The sequence below is a fragment of the Bos grunniens genome, chromosome 22, assembly GCF_055505025.1.
Source record: "Bos grunniens cultivar Pamir isolate PY7600 chromosome 22, Bosgru_T2T1.0, whole genome shotgun sequence".
Classification (NCBI taxonomy): Eukaryota; Metazoa; Chordata; class Mammalia; order Artiodactyla; family Bovidae; genus Bos; species Bos grunniens.
The window spans coordinates 37,175,977-37,197,408 of NC_141186.1; the positions used below are offsets into that span (position 1 = coordinate 37,175,977).

Below are 21,432 nucleotides of genomic sequence, written 5' to 3' on the forward strand. Positions count from 1 at the left end.
TTATGGTCATACCTAGTTCGAGTGTTGCTATGGGGACTAAATGCAAAGGCATATGCAGTTTTTGGACAAGCATTCAATGGGTGTAGCTCTCGTAATTAACGGTAATAATGGAGGAAAAAAAAAGTTACCAGATTATGGAGAATATAAATGGTTGGTACACCAGCAGTATTAGCAAGCTTGTTGCCCATGTGAGATTGCATAAATGGCAGTCCAGCTTCCACTGGGATGAAAAAGCTCAATCAAAAATTAATATCCAGTGTTTTGGCACTGAGAACTGCTAAGTTATGTGGCAATGTGGTTTCCTTGGAAAACACCTTGAAACTTAAACTTGCTTGCATTTATTTACTCTCTGAAACTGCCATCTGTGCATTTTACAAAGAGATTTTTAAGAAATATTTGTTGACTGAATGAAAATTCACAACTCCAAAATGCTTATGTTTATATGAACCATAAAAAGCCATGGAGACCAGTGTAAGAAGTGATTTGCTTATTGCTTACAAAGAATTCACAATTAACTGAAAAATTTATCTCGGTTGCAGGTAGCCTCTATCTATAAAGACCCAAGTATTGGAAATTTAATTAATATTGTTATTGTGAACTTAGTTGTGATTCATAATGAACAGGTAATAAAGTTTTATTTCTTTTTGCTTCTCTCTGTGTCCTAAATGGCATATCTAATTGGTGTTGGTACAGTGGATCAACCATAATTCTTGTCTGTATTTAGGAAGGACCTTCCATATCTTTTAATGCCCAGACAACATTAAAAAACTTTTGCCAGTGGCAGCATTCAAAGAACCATCCAGGTGGAATCCAGCATGATACAGCGGTTCTTGTAACGAGGTATATGGACGTCTTATCCTTCCAGTATTTAGTTTCTTGTCAAGTTGATGGGATAAGGTTGTATATTGCTGCTAGCCAGCCCCTAGTCCAGTTTTTTTCAGGTTTAGCACTATTGGCATTTTGGATCAGATAGTTTTGTGTTGTGGGGACTGCCCTGTGCCCTGCGGGATGGTTGGCAGCATCCTTTGTCTCTACCTATTGTATACTGGCAGCTCTCCCTCCTCTTGACTGTGACAGCCAAACTATTGTCCAGACATTGCCAGATGCTCTCTGAGGGTGCATGGGGAAGAAGACACAGTCACACCTGGTTGAGAACCACTAACCCATAGTTACCAAGTAGGCAGTAAGTGTGTTAGACAGTCCTGGAAGTAAACGCCCTTATAGAGGGGGCAGCTGCCATTCAGATTGACCTGGTCATTACTGTGCAGGATATACATAGAGTCTTGCCAGCTTTTGTGATTCTGTAAGAAGCCAGAAATGAGGATTTTTTTTTTTTTTTTTTTGAAAATGTGAACGCTCCTAGTTTTTAAATGGTAGCTTCTAGTTCAAAATATTTAAAATGCTATGCAGGGCAACAAAGAAGTATGCTGGCCTTGGGCTTCCCTGGTGGCTCAGACAGTACAGAAATATGCTGGCATAGTTGTGTCTTCCATCAACATCTTTGATATGGTCATAAACATTCTTAACTAAACTTAAGTGAAAGCCATTTATAACCTTCTCAGAATGTTTTTTCAGAAAGTAGAATCACTTGTTTCAAGGTATGAGGAAAATCCTGGGTGGAAAGATTTTCATTTGCCCTTGGCTACCCTGGTTGACAGGAGACGACTCAATGTAACTTTTAATCTGTAAGCCAGTGATTCATAAATTTTTTGAGTTGCAAACCCCTGGCTCTGTTAACTAGCTTTTTGTCATCCCTCCCCATCTCTAAAGTAGTGGTGGTGCGAATACCTGAAAGGCTGAAGTGTTTGCTTGTATTGGTGTTTACTGTTGGGTGTCAAGGCCCTAAAGCAAGTCTGCTTTGCTTTCAGACAGGATATCTGCAGAGCTCATGACAAATGTGATACATTAGGTGAGTCTACTGTGTGTATCCTCTCTGGCTTCAACACTTTATGACATGCTTTTCTTCTAAGCCACAAATGCTTTTTAAAGTAAATCCTTGTTTGTTTGTTTGTTTGTTTTCCTTTCTAATAGGTCTGGCTGAACTGGGAACCATCTGTGATCCATACAGAAGCTGCTCTATCAGTGAAGATAGTGGATTGAGTACAGCTTTCACAATAGCCCACGAACTGGGCCATGTGTATGTTTCCTTTCCATATTTTCATTTCATTTGCAGTGACCTAAAGCTTTTGTTCCTTCGCATCAGTGAGCATTCAGTGGACTTTAAAAGGTGTAAGACACTTCTTGAGGCATAGTTGAGTTTGCAGGGTTGAAAAGCTTTGAACCTTGTTGGGAGAAATGACTTTGACTTCAGAAAGCTGAGTAAATGCAGTGCACCCTGTTCGGCCTTAGCTCATGTGTCTCTTTGGCTTAACTGAACAGGTTTACCAGGCAAGGTCTAATATGCTCCTTTCCTACTTCAAAGTGGAAGAAAGAGGGTCTTTCTATCCCTTCCACTGAAGCAGAGAGTATATCAGCCCAGAAAACTTATCTTTGTTTAGTAGGGTCCTCTAGCATTGCTGTGGCCTGCACAATTTTCCCAAACCCAGATGATTCCTGATTCTGGTTATACAAGTTTGTCCTTCAGATACTAGCCTCTGAGAACAGAGGTGACTCTCTTTCAGGGGAAAGAATGAGCAAAGATACAGAGAAAAAAGAAACCATTTCCTATTTATGATCACTAAGTGTCTGGTCATTATGAAATTGGTTTTTCCTTTTTGTTCTTTAGCGACAAAGCCTTGTTAGAATGTGAGGCAAAACAGTCTAAATTTACTCAAAATTATTCCAGTTTTTTATCTGCTATCTTTTCTATCTACAGTGATTAAATTACTTATACCTTTTTGAAATAATTTTCAAAAATAGCTGTGTATCGATCTGCATGTCAGATGTTTACTTTAGAGATAACATCATCTATTAAGCAAACTCTTTCATTTGCCAAATGTTTTTTGAAGGCACTTTATATGCAGTGTACTATGGTAGGTGTAATGCAATATGCGTGTATAGAGGAATCTCTAATCCCAGTTCCACAGTCTCTTATCCCAATTCCACATATAATGAATATATTTTCAAGTATATTTTAAGAGCACACTCCTTTTATTCTCCAATGGAAATATCATCACGTGCTCAATATTTACAGAATAAAAAAGGCATGACTTTCAATTAAGCCTTTGTGATGCATCAGAGTCCTTCTTAGTCAGTTGTCTCTCTGTCCCTTGATTTCTCAAATACCTTCATGAAACTCAAGGATTTCTTGGAACTAGATTTGAAAATTACTGATTCTACCAGCATTTCCCAAAGTTTGGTACTCTTATGCTGATTCCAAGAGGATGGTCCATGGGGCGAAATAAGGGTGTTGTAATCCAGTGATTAAAAAAAATTTTTCCCAGCCATGTTTGGAGTGCCAAGGCCAAATGCCATGAAGTAAAGGTTCTGACAAGTCCTGTATTGATTTTAACTCAGCTGTTGATTTTATCTCAGTTCCCCCATATTTATTTTAACAGAATCTTTGGAGGATTTTCATTTCTTTGTTTTACATGATACCTAGTAAATTACTTTAGACCTTTAAATAGGGGATGTAGATTTCATAGTGAGGAATAGGGTGACGTTTCAATGGGGAAGCTATTCCTGCCCCAGAACACGGAACAAGGAGAGTTACAGAGACAAGAATGTATTCCAAGGGCAACGGTGTATTTGATTAACAAATTAACATTTCCTCCCAAAATAGGGCTAACAAAAATATACTGTGTAAAGAAATATAATTAATTTCCTATTAATTCCTTTCCCCAAAAGAGTTTATAAACCTCTTTTAGATAGCCAGGTTATAAAATTGACATTTTAAGGAATGTAAGAATTTTAAATAGCAACAACAAAATATTTATGCCATATAGAAGTCTTAATTCACAGTTAACAGACAACTCCCCTGTAAAAACTATGCTGTTGACATGTTTCCAGGAGCTTTCATTTGTATTATCTCCCTTAATCTTTAGAATCCCCACAAAGTAGATATTAAGTCTGTGTGTTTGACTTAGAGATATTAAGTTAACCAAATTGTAGTAGCCAACCAAATCGTGGTAGCTAATGAAGGCATAGGAGCGTATGATGTTGGAGCACCAGTTCTAGGGTAGAAGTCAGCAGGTAGCCAGATAGCCAAGATCTGGACTGAATTGTTACAACATTCCTTTTGACTTGAGGAAAATATATGCTATTTCCCTTCCTGTAAGATGGAAACAATACATATACACCTTATCTCAAAAGTGTCAGGAAATAAGAAATCAAGTAATCAGCGAATGATGTAAGTTGTGGCTTAAACAGAAAGTGTATTCCTAGCCTGTTAGTGAATTATTTATTTATTTTTTTGGGGGGCACTTTGTTTCCTAGAGTTAGCTTTGTTCTTATGTTAAGAAAAGTGAAAATCTTTTTTGTTTTTAATTTCCTACCATATTCTCTAACAAATTTTTCTAATTAACTTTTTCAAAATTAAATGTTAAGTTGTTATGGTCATGACTTTCTGATAAAATAAAATCCGAGAGCTGCTCGGAGGAAAAAGCAACCAACCTGTTATTTGGTGAGCGTCATTGGATGCTTCAAAAATAGCTCCTGCCTTCTTGTACCAGCTTCATAGACACTAAGAATCTGAGAGTCAGGAAGAATTGGGGAAGTGATTGAGTCTCTACTGGACACAGAAATCCTTACACAGTGTTCCTGAAAAATTGTCCATATCTTGTCTCACAGGAGAGAATGTAGTTTGTATATATTCCAAAACAGGAGGTATTAGACTGAAGTAAACTCCAGTTCTAGCTCACTTAATAACCATGTGACCTTGATCAAATAGTTAAACCTCCTACTTCCCAATTTCCTCTTCTGTAAAATGTGAATAGTAATAGCGTACTATTCATTGGGTCAAATAAGTAATTAAGTTAAATAAAACATCAAATGCATTTAACACACTGGCTAGTGCATTGTGAATGCTAAAAAAGTCTTGTTAATTATTTTTTAGTAAGTGCTCGATGAATGGTTGTTATATAACCCCTGCTACGAACAAACATGCCTGACATTTGAATGAAAAAAAAAAAAGTTTTCTGTTTACATGATGGAATAAACTGGATTTTATCAAGTCATGGTGGTGTGGGGAATAAACACCAGCTCCTTTGCACCAGAGAGAAACAAGCAAGATTTGAAAGCTTTTCTTGTATTAGGTTTGTTGATGGAGGTGTTACACTTAATCTGCATCTGGGTTTTAGAATCCTGGGCAGTCATTTCTTTAAGAAAATAGACTCTTAAGCATCCATTACTATTAAGTCCAACCAAGAGAGTTGGAGTTTTCCCATCTGGCCATTATTGAGGGTCCTAAGGTTTTAAAAGAAAAAGGAAATAAAACATGAGAAATTATTGGGATGGACCTCACAGACTTTTATTCCAGCTTTTATTTTTATATAAAGCAAGTGAGTTTACTTCTGTCTGACTTTCTTGTTTTCATATCTAAAGATGAACTCGTAAGGGGAATTTCTGCCTAAGTGCCAAGTTAGTCAGATGCTTCAGTTTTGTGATTAGGAATAGTCATCCAGAGAGGAAAGCCCTTGTGAGATTGTTGCCCAGTGGATAATTATCTGACTGAGAAAGGCATGTGGGTCATAGAACTGATGTTTCTGGATTGAGAAATGCTTCCTGTCATTTTTTTCCCCCACTTCCTTTCTCTAAGCCAGGAATGGCAAATATGTGTTAATGCTGCTGCTGAGTTCCCTCCCAGACCCAAGAGGACGTTGGCACTCCATCATAGCCATTTTTTGGGGTGGAACCTAGATTAATTTAAGAGTTCTTTTGTGCCCAGATTTTCAGGAAGCCAGTACCAATCAATTGTCATTGGCGTGAAGCTTGAAACTATTTGCCATCTCTGAGTTAAGCCAACTGAATTGGCACGCCTCTGGTTTCCGTGCTGCAGCTTTCCTTAATGGGTTTTATTGTGCACGAACTTTGTATAGCTCTATAACGGTATACTTACATGGTTTTAGCGTTTGTCAACCTGACCCAAAAAGGAGGAGATGCCAAGACCCACCGTGAGCCTCTCATTAGAAAGCTTTTGGCTTCAGGTTTTGACACTTGACTGACTCTTCATGTGAATAGTGTTATCATAACCTGCCAAATTCTTGACTCTATAAATTGGCCTTTAACAGCTTGTTAGGAATTCCAACTACTGTATTCTAGCACCAGCTACAGCACACGCAGAGCCTCTGCAATTCCACAAAATACAGCTAAGCCAAATAATGGCCCAGTTCACATCTTTTTCTTTTTCTTTTTTTTTTTTACATTAAAGGCACTTTATATTCAGTTGAGTCAGAAATATGTTTTATTCTACTCTCTACCTTTAATCTTCTAGTAAGTTTTGTTCTGCTCACCAGGATTCAGGTTCTTATCCATAATGCAGTAGTCTGTTAAATTTTTTCTCTTAGCTGCGTTGTCAGAGCAATTATAACAGCTCAGTCCCTTATTGTTTATTGACTTTTTATTATCATTGTCTTCTCGGCCTTAGGTTCAACATGCCTCATGATGACAACAATAAGTGCAAAGAAGAAGGAATCAAGAGCCCCCAGCACGTCATGGCCCCAACATTGAACTTCAACACCAACCCCTGGATGTGGTCAAAGTGTAGTCGAAAATATATCACTGAATTTTTAGAGTAAGACTCGAACTTTGAGTACAGCCTTCATGCTAGCATCTGACCTACATGCAGTGAACTCATTGTGGGAAAGAAAACGTAGAGTCAAGCATTCCTTTTGAGTTGTTATTTTTGTTGACATTCCTGGGAGGAGGGAAAAGAAAAATACTCTCTGACATCTGTGTAGTTCATGTCCTCGCCAGCACTTAGAAGATTGCAGACTGAGCTGAAGAAAATGTTGAGGTCTTAAAGAGAATATGTAAATGTTGCTTCATTCTTAGTAAAGCTGTGAAATCTGTTCAGGTCTTGGGGAAGAGACCATGTATATGATAACATGATGAAGGAAGGCAAATATTTATGTGCTTCTAAGTTAGTAATTTGGGGTTGGAAAGAGATAGGGAAGTGAGACATCCCCAAAGAACATTACAGGGTAGATGAAAATTGCACAGACCTCCATGTTGTTGAATTAAAAACATCCTCTCTCTGTCTCTCTTTATCTCCTTCCCTCTTTCTCCTTTTTTGCCTTTTTTTTTAAGTTTCCCACCAGGATGCTCAAGGATCCAATTACTTTATACAATATCCTTGTGTCACAGATTTATTGCTCTTCTCTCCCAGATGTACAGAAGGTTAAGTGATGATCCCAAGGTCACTGGGTGTATATTTCCCCAGCCACAGGGAAGAGGGGGCTTGTTAATCAGAACTCACTGGGTGTGAATTTTCCAGACGATGTGTTTGCAGAAACATGGAAGAACTGGCAGGTTGCTGGGGGTTTTGTTTTGTTTTGTTTTTCAACCAGATGATCTAAAGTGTTTCTTACTGTAGTCATTTATTCACTTACCCATTCAATCAGCAAATATTTACTAAACACTGATTGCTATGGACAGGATCCCATATTTGGGTGAAAAACAAACTTTTTTCACCCCAAACAAGCTTTTACCCCTAAGAAGCTTATACTCTATTGGAAAAGATGACCAAAAATAAACATTTTAGAGTAATTGCCCTGAAATGTGATAAAGGCTGAAGCAGGTATACATTTCCCCCTGGTTGTATACGTGGAGAAGGAAATGGCAACTTACTCCAGTATTCTTGTCTGGAGAATCTCATGGACTGACAAGCTTGGAAACTACAGTCCATGGGGTCACAAAGAGTTGGACGCAACTGCAGTGACTGAGCATTCATGCATGCATGCATGTTGTATGTGTAGCCAGTGGTTCCACAAACAAGTATACACCAAAAAGTAGAACTTCAGCTTCTGGACTCAAGTTTGGATGAAAAGAATAGAACAAAAGCAAAACAACAAAAGAACAATCTTTGCTACCATTAAAATGACAGAATGACCTTCACTGTCTTTTGGAGACTCTGACAGTCACATCTCATCCACTGCCCTTACCACCTGTATTTTTCTGCTTCCCACAGCACTGGTTACGGCGAATGTTTGCTTAACGAACCTGAATACAGACCCTATCCTTTGCCTCATCAACTGCCAGGCCTCCTCTACAACGTGAATAAACAATGTGAATTGATTTTTGGACCAGGTTCTCAGGTGTGCCCATATATGGTAAGTGTCTGAGGTCCCTCTCTACCCTCATAACCAGATTGTGAACTTTTTTTTATTCATAGTTTTCCATTGGATTCTCATGCTAACATATACCACTCATTGAGTGGTCCATTAACTATTAAGGATAATAGTAATGATGATGATGGGGATAAACAGTAATAGTTCTCAGTGTTGGATGTTTCCTGAACTTTGTCATTTCACTCTCAACCCAAAAGGAAGATACCATTATGGTTTTTATTTTATAAATGGGTAAGTGAGACTCAGGAGGGGAAGAGTAACAGAACTGGTAATGACAGAGCTCAGCCCTTTTTTCTCTGTGTCTCCTTTTCTTCCCACCAGCTCGTCCAGAAGACTTTTATTATAGGGACTCTTCTAGATTCAGTAACTCTTGAGACAAAACTGTTTCCCTGTTTTAGCTGGTCAAGACCATGTCCTATGACTGCCTGGGGCTTGAAATCATTTCTGGTGGTAGCTCAGCTGGCAAGTGTGTGATTCTTTGATGTATGTGTTATGAACATTTGGACCAATGATATGATCCAGTGGTTAACAAGAGGCTTAGCAGAACTGTTCTTCTATGGGATGCCCCATTCTACTCCTTTGGGTGTTTTTCTGGGAGAGGTTCAGAGATAGCCAGTGAACAGTGATTCCATGAAAATAACAAAATATTTTGTGTAAAATGTATCCATGATTATATTTATTTCTCTGCTATTCATGATAGCAAACATTAGGAGTGACCTACAAGCACAAGAATAGAAAGGTTAAGCAAACTTATGTGTGTGCTTGCTCAATTGCTCAGTCGCATACAACTCTTTGTGACCCTGTGGACTGTGAACCCACCAGGCTCCTCTGTCCATGGATATCTCAGGCAAGAATACTGGAGTGGATTGACATTTCCTCCTCCAGGGCATCTTCCTAACCCAGGGACTGAACCTGAGCCTCTTGCGTCTCCTGCACTGACAGGCGGCTTCTTGACCACTGCACCATCTCCATTTAATGGAATAATATCATACAAAAATTGAAAAGTGACTGTACATGGGAACATGCTTCAGCTATAGTTTTAAATTAAAATACCAGGGTAAAGAATTATTTTACTGAGTATTTTCTCAATATAAAAGGGGGATAAGAGCTTCAGAAAAGACTGGGTCATTTAAAACTTTTTTTCTATTAAACAAAAAAATAGTACCTTCTGAATTTTTCTACTGTGAGTATGGTTTATTCTCATCATCATGGGAACAATTATCTTTCTGGCTAAGGAGGGACATGACACCTGGGCAGGCTCTCGCTGCAGACTCTTCACCTCTGAGCCAGGCCCCTTCCTGCCGGGTGCTCCTGGTATTCCCAGCTCCTACACAGATGCCCCGCTCCTGCCTGCCCTTCGTCTTCTCCCTTTGGGTAGGACATGATGCCTGTGCGTGTGTGCTTAGTCACTCAGTTGTATCTGACTCTTTGCCACTCCATGATGCCTACTGTTCAGTTAAACCTTCTTCATGTCCTCTATCATCCACATTTCCAAAGAAGAGAGTGAAGTACTTTGAAGTCTGTACTTGAAAACTGTCTGAAGGCATTTTCTCGTTAGATATTGGTTTTCTCGCCTTGTCCCGCTTGGGGTTCTTCCATGTGGAAACCCACAACCTGAAAAGCTCACCTGGTCAGCTCCAGGTTGCGTAGGAGACCTGGGCCTCTGCAGTGTATTTGAAGTCCAACTCCTTGGTTTCCTACCTTGCTTTGGAGTTGAGTTTTGCTCTTCCATATTTTGCGTGTATCTTGTTCACTGTCCTCAAAGTTGTGTTTCACTTCACTGTGGCAGAGCAGAGTACATTCTGATTTGCTATGTTTATATGTATCTTGAAGCTAAATGTATATATGAGTAGTTTGCCTTGAGATTACACAGTGTAAACAGAGTAGACACCTAGAAATTGTGGTTTCTGTGTTCTCTCCATTTGAGTATTTTGTAATTTCTTTGAAATATTTGTGGCATAAATAAAACAAGCTACACTACAAGAAAAAAAATAGTATGGCCTGAAATAGAGCTAAATATATCAACTTGGATGACTCTAAAAATCACAGTGCATAGAGGAAGCAAATAGCAAATTGTAGGATGCCTCTGTATGTTCTGAAATATTGAATAGCATCGTTTGTTTAAAGCCAAAGGACTGTGCATTATCGGTAGATATTTAAACATTTGTAGTAAAAGCAGTGGGCTTCCCAGGCGGCTCAGTGGTGAAAAATCTACCTACCAATGCAGGAGATACGGGTTTGGTCCCTCAGTGAGGAGATCCCCTGGAGGAGAAAATGGCAGCCCACTCCAGTATTCTTGCCTGGAAAATCCCACGGACAGGGAAACCTGGCAGGCTTAGTCCATGGTGTCGCAAAGTCGGACATGACTGAGCACATGTACACACACACAGTAAAAGCAATGGGAATGGTGAGATGGTGAGCATCACTAGAACAATGGTTACCTATGTGGAGAAAGAGAAGCGATTGGGATTGAGAATGAGTGTTCAAGGCTGGGCCCATAAACTGTCTTCTTTCTTAATTTTGGAGGTGGACATATGGGTATCCATTATGTTACTGTTCATATTTTTTATATGCCTGCAATATTACTGATATTTTGTCCCTTCTTTCTTCTGACATAATATGTATGGCTTAGTAGGAAAAAATACCAGTTTTAACATCAAGTCAAACCAAAACTAATCACAACAGAAATCAAAACCCACTCTCCAATCATCAGTTTAGTTCAGTTGCTCACTCTCCAATCATCAGTTCAGTGCAGTCGCTCAGTCATGTCCGACTCTTTGCAACCCCGTGAACTGCTGCATGCCAGGCCTCCCTGTCTATCACCAACTCCTGGAGTCCACCCAAATCCATGTCCATCAAGTCGGTGATGCCATCCAGCCATCTCATCCTCTGTCGTCCCCTTCTCCTCCTGCCTTCAATCTTTCCCAGCATCAGAGTCTTTTCCAGTGAGTCAGCTCTTCGCATCAGATGGCCTAAGTATTGGAGTTTCAGCTTCAACATCAGTCCTTCAAATGAACACCCAGGACTGATCTCCTTTAGAATGGACTGGTTGGATCTCCTTGCCATCCAAAGGACTCTGAAGAGTCTTCTCTACCACCACAGTTCAAAAGCATCAATTCTTGGGTGCTCAGCTTTCTTCACAGTCCAACTCTCACATCCATACATGACCACTGGAAAAACCATAGCCTTGACTAGATGGACCTTTGTTGGCGAAGTAATGTGTCGGCTCTTTAATATGCTGTCTAGGTTGGTTGTAACTTTCCTTCCAAGAAGTAAGTGTCTTTTAATTTCATGGCTGTAGTCACCATCTGCAGTGATTTTGAAGCCCAGAAAAATAAAGTCAGCCACTGTTTCCACTGTTTCCCCATCTATTTGCCAGTCATAGCTCATTGCAAACCTAAACTCACATCATACATTTCCATTGTGATACTGACCTGCCCTTTGTTCTGCCAGCCTCAGTTTCCTCATCTGTAATTTGAGGAGACATTACTAGGACCAAATGGCATCTTGTATGTTCCTGTTGCACAGTAGTTTCCCTTTGACATCCCTGCAAACCCTACCAGGCAGAGAAGTGTGTCTTGTGGGCTGCTCTCTGTATCCATTGGAATATTTTATCATTCATCAGACCAAGAGAAAAAAACCCTTTCTAACCTATACTCTACATCACCAGCAAAACATTTGTTGAAAGCAATCCTTGCCTTGCTTGATGTCACTGAATCACATTGTCACTGAATTGTCTTCAACTGAATTGCGCAGATGCAGTGCAGACGGCTCTGGTGCAATAACGTGGATGGAGCGCACAAAGGCTGCCGAACTCAGCACACACCCTGGGCTGATGGGACCGAGTGTGATGAGCCTGGAAAGGCAAGTAACGCCCCGATCTGTCCTTCTGTCTTGGGGCAGATGTGGGCAAGATCTGGGCTGTAGGCTCAGTCACCATTGTTGAGAACATAAATTAATGCAGTGTTTCAGCATGCATAATACTTTTTTGAGGTAGGAGGTTCATCTTTGCTCTTGAAAATTGTGCAAACTTACCTTACAGCCTAAAACTGACACAAGGGACATAGCTATCATTATTTCCTCAATTTATTAGACATATTTTTCTCATTTTTAATGTTTTTGAAATTCCAACATGCTTTTCAATTTATGGGAACATTTAATGTGAGGTAGCACATATTTTCTCTCTCTCTCTCTCTCTCTCTCTCTCTTAGAGTGGCAGTGGAAAAAGGCTGTTATTAAGTTGGTGGAATATCTTAAAATCAAGAAAATACAGAAAGACTTACTGTGTTCACTACTTGGATACTAGGCTTTTCCCAGCCAGTATTGATCGCTTAATGGAGCTGTGATGTCACCTGGGTTATTTGCAAATCCAAATTCTGAGTTAGTTCTAATAGTTCCCATTTATTTGTTAGTAACCAAACAAAATCTGCTTCTTGTATAGCCTAGTGATAACAACGTCCCAACAACTACAAGTAGTATTAATGTAACATTTTGCACCTGGTGTCTATCTTTTAAGAAAAAAAAAGGGTAGTATGTTAAGGATTTACTTATCAAAAGTTTTAGATATGAACCTGACTTTTAAATTCATAAAGAAAATGGTATTCTGTCACTTACCTGTGATGCAATCCCTGTACTATATCTGCGTCTCATATCATCCTTACTTAAGTTTTTTCCTTTCTCCTCACCTCTCTCATCATCCACTTTACTCACTTTTATTATTTTGTCCTCATCTGATTTTCTGTTTTTCCACTTAGTAGCTCCCAGTGTTTTCATGGAAACATGCGGTCCTCAGAGATGAGGAACTTACCTATCCCATCCCTGATTTTATAGATAGGGAACACAAAGGAGAAGTGACTTCAGTTCAGTTCAGTTCAGTTGCTCAGTCGTATTCAACTCTTTGGGACCCCATGGACTGCAGCATGCCAGGTTTCCCTGTCCGTCACCAATATTCAGGACTGGTTTCCTTCAGGACTGACAGGTTTGATCTCCTTGCAGTCCAAGGGACTCTCAAGAGTCTGACTTTCCCAAGGTCGTTCAGCCTCACTCAGGGTGGAGTCCTCACACACCCTCCTCCCTCCCCTTGTTTCTTCTTTGCTTTCTGTGCCTGAAGGGGCCGCAGGCTCTGCAGCTGCAGGCTGTGGCCATAACTCAAGCTCACTGAGCTCTTGAAGTTTCTGTGGTCAAGCAGGAGAACTAGTAGCTTATCCACTCATTTCTTAGAGTGATTTCAATTTTTTAAATGTTACTAGAGTGGTTTTATAAAGTTGCAATGAAGATGATTTTGTATTGACCTAGCTTGGTTACTCTGTCAGCTCTGGTCTCACTTCTCTACAGCTAGGACCTCAGCATTTGAGAATACAGCTTTCTCCAAGAGCAGCCTAACAAAACTGTGTAAGGACATAAGCATAACAGCTTTTGCACTGCCACTGTCACTCGCTTAGAAAGAAATATATCTATTTGGTCAGAGTGAACTTTCACTTTTTGCAAAACATCTAACTCAGTGTGTTGTTGATGGCCAAAGAATCTTAGGTTTGAGCGGAAATATGGTTCCCAGGCTTCCACGTTAGCCATCAGAATTCGCTCGTTCTTCCTCAGTGAGGATGTAGCTTCAGAGTCCTTCTACACGTAGTCACCCATACAGCTGCTGTCAGTTGATGGGAAGTGACAGTAGACATGGTTGACAACTTAGTTAGCTGATGTGAGTTGGAACCAGCCAACTATTCATTTAAATTGAGTCTGTTTGAGCTCAAAGATATCACTGGTATTGTGTCATGGTTCTTAGTCAATCTGATATATCCACCTGTTATGTCTAAATCTGATACGTGTTACTGATGGAAAAACCTTAACAAAGAAGAACTGTCAATCATATGATGACATGAATTGTATTTAGTAAAATAGTCATGTACAGGCTACCAAGCTCCATGTAGTACTTGAGAAGATGTCTGTTGTGTCTTTTTCTAATCTTCTGTTTTTGTAACAGTAGCAGAAGATAAAAGATTATAGTATAATCTCATACCTGATAAATGGGGGGTTTGGGGAGATCTTTCAAAAAAACATTTACCTTGTAAGCGTTTGTTCAGCAAAAGCAAGAGATTTCAAGGCATTCCAAAGGGCAAACTCTGAACACTTTCAGAAAAGCAGCTATGCAGAGAACATGATGGGTACATTTTTAGTTTGTTTTAGTAGAGTGGCTAAGTCTAGTAGCTTATATTAAAGACATGGCTGTTTGTGTGTTTATTTCCCAGAAGAGCGTTTATGCATTTTACAAATAAGATGGTGAATATGTTTGCACAAATGTTCTGTGTTTCTCCATTCTGTTTTGTTTTCATCAAATTGGCAGTAAAACCTTATCCTTTTCTCTAGCAAATTCTAACTCCCTTTGCTGCTAGGTTAAATTTTTTTCCTTTCTCTTCTCTCTGCCCTGCTCCCTCAGCAGTAATCTGTCTTGGACTGCTGACACAATGTTATTTTGATGAATGGCTCTCTCATGTCCCTTTATTTTTTCCATTTTCTTAAGTCCATTAACATTTTCATTTTAACCCTATTTGTAAATCTGAGGTTTGAAACTCTTGTATTTTAAGCTTCTTTGGAACAAAATTGACCTCCAAGTCCTTCTTCCAGTCTCTTCAGAAAAACATTTATGTAAAATATCATTTAAATGATTCTGGGTGCTTTTAGGGAAGGCCGATTATATTTTGGCTCCAGCTCCACCAGTTGCTTAATGCTTTATTATGATGTAATTATTTTTCTAGTATATAATTATTGTTTGTTTAGTTTCCTGGTAAAATAGATTAACTTGATACATATTTGCCAAACAGTCCCCATTTCCAGCCTCTTTCACCGCAGGTTCTTCCCTCTTCCTCTGAGGTTCTCCCTTCCCTTTGAACCCCCATCAATGGTCCTATCAGTAAGAAATATTTAAGTTGCAGATGAGTTTTATTTAGGTTTTCTTTTAAGAAGGGACTCTATAAGGACATTTTAATCCATTGTTACCTAACCTATGCCCTTATTCTGCTCTGGTTTATGGTAATACTTAATGAGAATTATGGTCACTTTGAAGAATATTGTTCTTGTGTGGAGGTAGAGTCTATAGAATAGAGAGGCCAACAGACTAAAGACTGAAGTGTTGTGAGGAAAAAAATATATTTCCAGACAACTTCTCATTATGAGAGTCCATGACTAGCCATAGGAATGTTCTCTTTAGTTTGTAGAATTTATAAAATGTGTATTTGATATCAAGATTTGATGGCTGAGTTTGGGCATTGGCTGTAACCTCAATTGTATATTAATAAGAATTTTGTTCAGGTCAGATTGAATTATAGTAGTGTAAGAAAATTGGCTTTTTTTCTGACACACACACACACACACAAACTAGTCAGATGTAAGCAGGTCATGGAGCTGCCATGGTAGGTGTACAAAATAAGAGACACAGGCTCCTAATTGCTTTCTGTTCCACTATCATATTCAAATGGCCACCATCCTCAAGGTCACAAAATAGCTGCTATAGCTCCAGCCATTGACTCTGAGTCCCAGGCAGAATGAAACCAAAGGGCAAGGTGCCAAGAGGCAAAAGGACCTTCCCAGGAATCTTATCCAATGAATTCTGCTAACATTTCTTTGACCATTTCTACCTATACAAGAATCCAGGGAAATATAGATTGTTAAGAAGGATGAAGAACAGAATGATATTGCATAGACACCTCAGTGTCAACCTCACCTCACCATCTCATTAATCTTACTTTTAAATCTCAGCCTATTTAAGATATCAAAAATTGTTCCCATTTGCTAACAGTAGAAGGACAGCATGTATCACAGTTAACAGTGTGCACTCTGGAGCCAGATTGTCTATGTTTCAGTATTAGCTCAGCTCCTTAACAGATGTTTGACATCAACCCCCCTGTGCCTCCATTTTCTTTTCTATAAAAATGGGGTAACAGCAATACCTATTTCATAGTATGCTATGAGGATTAAGTAAGTTAATACATACATAATACCTAGAAGAGTGCCTGGCAACTATTAAGTGCTATTAAGTGTAAATATTTGCTTTTATTACTACAAACCTTTTTCAAGTTGGATCTCCTATGTCCACAGCTGTATATTAGTTGCTTTCCATACACTGTCTCATGTTAAACGCAAAGAAACTTTGGCAGGTAGGTTCTCATTTTTCAGCTATGGAATTAGAGTTCAGTGACTCATCTGAGGTCACAATTAATTTGTAGAATGGCCACCCCACGCCACCAGACCATTTGCCTGCTAAGCTATGTCCCCTTAAGATCTGCTCTGTCCAATAGGGCAGCCACTAGCCACATATGATTAGCGAGCATTTGAAATGTCATTCTGAACTGAAATGTGCTAAAATGAAAATATATACCATGTGTTAAAGACCTAGCATGAAAAAAAATGTGGGAAGAAAACCTTAGTTATAATGTTATGTTGATTATATGGAAAAATAATAATGTCTTAGATATTTTGAGCTAAGTAAAAGATATTAAAGTTAATTTCAGTGTTCTTTTTACTTGTTTTAATATGGCTGCTAGAATTTCTTAAATTACATGTGTGGCACAAGTATGTTATTAGATAGTGGCGCTGTACACCAGGCTGCCTCTCTCATTGATTTTTTTAAATTTTTAATTGAAGGATATTTGCTTTACAGTATTTCATTGGTTTCTACCAAACATCAACATGAATCAGCCATAGGTTTGCCCATGTCCCCTCCCACTTGTCTCACTGATTTTTATGTACATAGATTCCAAAAAATGTTCAAGATTGCTATAAAGACAACTGTAAAATAATTTTGGGGAGTGATGTGGTCACTTCTGCCTCTGCCCACATTTCTCGGGTACAGGGTTGTCCAGGAGTCTTTGGATGCCAAACCTTTTAAGCCTCAGCCAAACAGCCCAGAGGGAGGGATGTGGCCCCAGTTACTCAGAGGATAATTATAAGGAAGAAGGCATAAGGGAAAAGTAGAGAAAGCCTAACTGCACTCTTTTAAATAATTGTTCGCCAGGCTTTTGCTGGGACTGGCCGCCGACTGGGGCTTCACCAGTCTCTTATCTGTCCCTTTCTCCGTGCACTCCCCGACCGCCTGACTCTGCTTCTAACCTGAGTCCTCCCTGCAGATAAATCACAGTGGCCACCACCAGCTCCGCTTCAGAGATCTGAGCAAGCGACGGGGCGTCACTCTCCTGCTGCCCCCCTTCCTTTGTGCGTTGCTCAGTGACCTCAGCTTCTTGTCAGGGCCTCACACCCCAACAATGGCAGAGGGTTGAAATGGGCTTCTCCACTCCCTTGTCCTGCTGGGGAGTTTTATTTTGTTTTACTTTAAAGCATCAGGGCCTTCTTCCTGCTCCAGGCTGAAGAATCTGAAACCATTAGCAACCCAAAAGTAATAAAGCTTAGGGCTCCTTGTAATGTGTCCATTTTTGCTTTAGTCTCATCTTCTGCTAGAGTGAGTTTATAGTAATTTAGTTTATAGTAATCTAGCTTTTTTTCCCCCTTCTCCCATTTAATTAAAATTGGGTTTTCAAATCCATGAGGAACCGTAAAGCATTATATTTTACCAGACTCACAACATCTCTAGGCCTTGTTAATGGAGATGCACTATACAAATCCAATAATTCATTTCAACCCTGTCTACAACCAGTAGACAGCCCATTTCCACGCCTCATTTTTCCAAGTAGACTAATTGAGTGCTTTGAGGCTGGCCGTTGGACTTTCCCTGACAGCCTGGAGCCAGCCACTCATTGGCCAGTTTTATTCAAGCCAGTTGTAAATGAAGACACAGCCTAAAATCACGAAGAGGTTAAAGCCCCTACCATTTCCATTACTCACAGAGATAATTAAATTGCAGCATTTCAAACCAGCAAGTGGAAAACAATGATAGTACGGTATATTTAAAAGGACAGCGGGTCCTGCAATACCTCAAGCACCGAGCTCTCCCTCACTGTTCCCCTTATTAAATACAGCACTGCAAGTTTGGATTTTGTGTTCCCAAAGAAATGGAGGTCCCTGTGACTGATGGATCCTGGGGAAGTTGGAGTCACTTTGGAACCTGCTCAAGAACATGTGGAGGGGGCATCAAAACAGCCATTCGCGAGTGCAACAGACCAGAGTAAGTCTCGGAGCTCATCGCTCTTACTACTGGGGCAGCAGGGGTGGAAAATTCCTAGAGGAAGTCATTTAAATTGAGGCAAGTGAAGAGCTCTTTCCAGATTATAAAATGAGTGGACTTCTAGGACTGCCCAGACCAATGGTATCTACGCTCTATCCCTCTGTATTATTTTTCTCCTGTGACCCTTTATTTTAAAAGCTTTATCTGTTAAATGGTAGATGCTTTGTGTTGCTTTGACATTCAGGAATGTCTCACTACCCCCCCCCCCACCCCCCACCATGGGCTGGGGTAGTCTGCTAATAAACAAGTAGATGTTCATTAGGAAACAAAGAAATTGGACATTTCCACCCAGATTGTAGATAAATGTTAATTTTCTACTTAGCAACTGAAATGCTAAAAGGGCACGCAGACCCCCAAGGTGGCGTTAGTGAACCCCAAGGGACCTGGAAGCCTAAGTCAGGATTTACTTTTGAATCAAACTATTTTTACCCTGACTCCTGAGGTCCCATCCTACAATGGCTTTTCATGGTGATTCTCAGCGAATGACCATAGTGGTCTCTACCAGCCAAACCTTGTTGAAACTTAACATGTTCAAATAAAGTCCACAGGCTTTTCCCCCAGCATCTCATTATGATAGATGTGTGTTTGGGGAGAGGCTATTTATAAGCGGATTTTAAAAGTTGCTATCTTCATTATAAGGAGTGATATCAAATTTTGTCTGGTTCTAAGATGTATAAAGTTTAAAGGAACAGAAAATAATACATGCTTTTATTACCATCAAAGCTATATAGCCCAAGAGGTCTTCCCAGATTAGTTTTTAGATATGCAGACTCACAACCATCTTTAAGAACCAGCTGCTTTGGGATTATGCAAAATGGTTTGCCTCAGCAGTACTCTTTAATTTTTAACAGCCTATATAGGGATAACAGACTGGATAGGAGAGAAAAGCAAGCAGATTGAGGAGCAAAGTGGGCTAGTGCAGTAGACTAGGTTTTACTGCAGAATCTACCCCTGAAGTCCTGAAATAGTAATAGCTACTCAGGCCAGCTGATTCTCCCTGAGTAGGAAAAGGGCCTCCTGTTGACAAAGGTGCCATTTTTTAATAATGAAAATCTGAATTGTGTACACAAAAAAGAATATAGCTTTAGCCTGTCATTATAAGCCCTATTCACGTAAACACTCTGTATAGTCCAAATCACAGATGGCAATCAATTTATTTTAATTTATCTTTGTTCATAGTCCAAGATTATTTCATATCCACATAATATAAATGTTTAAGGACAAGTCTATAAGTTATAGACTCTGATCTGTAAAACTAACCCTGTAGCTATGTATATAAACTAATATACATTAGATTTTCCCATAAAGTCTATGTTTAGTATTAGTTTTTAAAATAATAATGGAGAGAATGGATATATATATATATATGTATGGCTGAGTCCCTCTGCTCTTCACCTGAAACTATCACGATATTGTTAATCAGTGATACCTCAATACAAAATAAAAAGTTTTAAAAAATACAATGTAAATATAGTAGGTGTTTTCAAAAAATTCAGATACAAAAGTGTATGATATAAAAACTGTCATTCCTACTCCCCACAAGAAATAACCACTAAAAAATAATTTGAAAGATTATCGATCTAATATGTATTACATGAAATAAGTATCATATAACATAAAATATGGGTCATCCTATATATATTGTTCTACAACTTGCTTGTTAAAATCGATTGATTACGTAATTGTAGCTGCTTATATTGTTGAAGTTTTAAAACAGAACATTTTAAGCTAGCAGCAAATATGATGAATTTTTTTAAAATTTAAAACATTTGGCTACATTGAACCAAATTGTTTCTATCATGTTGTTGTTGCTCTTGTTATTTAGACACTGAGTCATTTGTGACTCCTTTGTGACCCCATGGACTGTAGCCCACCAGGCTCCTCTGTCCATGAGGATTTTCCAGGGAAGAATACTGCAGTGGGTTGCCGTTACCTTCTCCAGGGGATCTTCCTGACCCAGGAATTGAACCTGCACCTCCTGCTTTGGCAGGCGGATCCTTTACCACTGAGCCACCAGAGAAGCCCTGTTATTATCATAATAAGCTATTATTATCATGGGAGTGTGGATATTGCAAATAGTAGGTACTTTTAACATTTTGACTCAAGAATATTCCATTCAAAAGAAGTGGGTTTTTTGTTTTTGTGTGTATGTGTTTTGTTTTTATAGTGTTAGAGCAATTCAAAAAGTAGTATGGGAAGAGATAAATCACACTGTAGCTGGAATGGGCCAGGCAAAGAAAAGCACCCAGTGTTAAAGATCTCAGCAGGAAAAGATCTTGAGCTTCAAAGCGAAGCAGAGATCCTCGCCTTCAGAAGTTAGGAACTGATCATTAAAGACTTCAATTAGATGTTCTTGTCCTGGATGTTTGCTATGGGAAGTTTTAAAATAATACAACCCACCTAGTTGAGTGTCAGCACTGACATCATTTCATTAAACTCCTCCAAGTTATGTGTACTTTGGGATGTCCCTGTGAACTACTAAGGAAGGAGTCTGCCTCTCGTAACTGAGATTACGATGGCGCTGGGGAAGTCAGCTAGACAAGAAAGAGGGACACTGAAAAGAGAAAAATAGGTCCAAAGCAGTTTAAAAGCTTGTTCAGAGAAATTAGCAGAGCAGATGGTTTGTTATGTAGAATGTGCCAGTGATTGCTGTCCTGATTCTCAAGAAGTTTGAAAGAACGGAACTCTTGGCCCCCACGTTGGCTGGCAAAATGCTCTTCTCAGTTTCAGAAGCCCTTAGAATATAATGAGGAGCTCCATTTTTAGAATCTGTGGTAGGCCTCTATCAAGAACACTGGATTGTTCTTTTATTTTCACTATATTCTTGGGATTCAATAATATATTTAGTATCTGGATACTTTAAGCTATGTATTTTTTTTCTTTAAATATATATAAGCTAAAAAAGGGAAGCAGCCTTGCCATGTGCATGGGATTATGATATACTAGAAGAGCAAACTTTAGAAAGCATATCCTTTCTAATTTCATATCCCCAAAATGTTTTTGGTCCCAATTGGTACACCATCTTGACAATGGAGC

At 39.2% G+C, this 21,432-nt stretch overlaps 1 protein-coding gene across 6 annotated transcripts in view; it reads left to right on the top strand.

Annotated features, from left to right (window-relative positions):
- The window catches only part of ADAMTS9 (ADAM metallopeptidase with thrombospondin type 1 motif 9), a 162,532-nt gene that overhangs the window by 28,531 nt on the left and 112,569 nt on the right, over positions 1–21,432 (top strand). For 4 of the 6 annotated variants that reach the window (XR_015151362.1, XM_086367020.1, XM_086367022.1 and 1 more), the window contains exons 5-12: positions 540–623; positions 725–840; positions 1,869–1,909; positions 2,032–2,137; positions 6,524–6,670; positions 8,066–8,207; positions 11,982–12,089; positions 18,191–18,336. Coding sequence is in view for 4 of the 6 variants with exons in the window: in XM_086367020.1 (XP_086223146.1) it covers positions 540–623; positions 725–840; positions 1,869–1,909; positions 2,032–2,137; positions 6,524–6,670; positions 8,066–8,207; positions 11,982–12,089; positions 18,191–18,336 (890 nt within the window). In the remaining 2 variants the exon portion in view is untranslated. Of the gene's footprint in view, positions 1–539; positions 624–724; positions 841–1,868; positions 1,910–2,031; positions 2,138–6,523; positions 6,671–8,065; positions 8,208–11,981; positions 12,090–18,190; positions 18,337–21,432 lie in introns of those variants that run through there. The other 2 variants (XM_086367023.1, XM_086367024.1) reach the window with 2 other exon arrangements.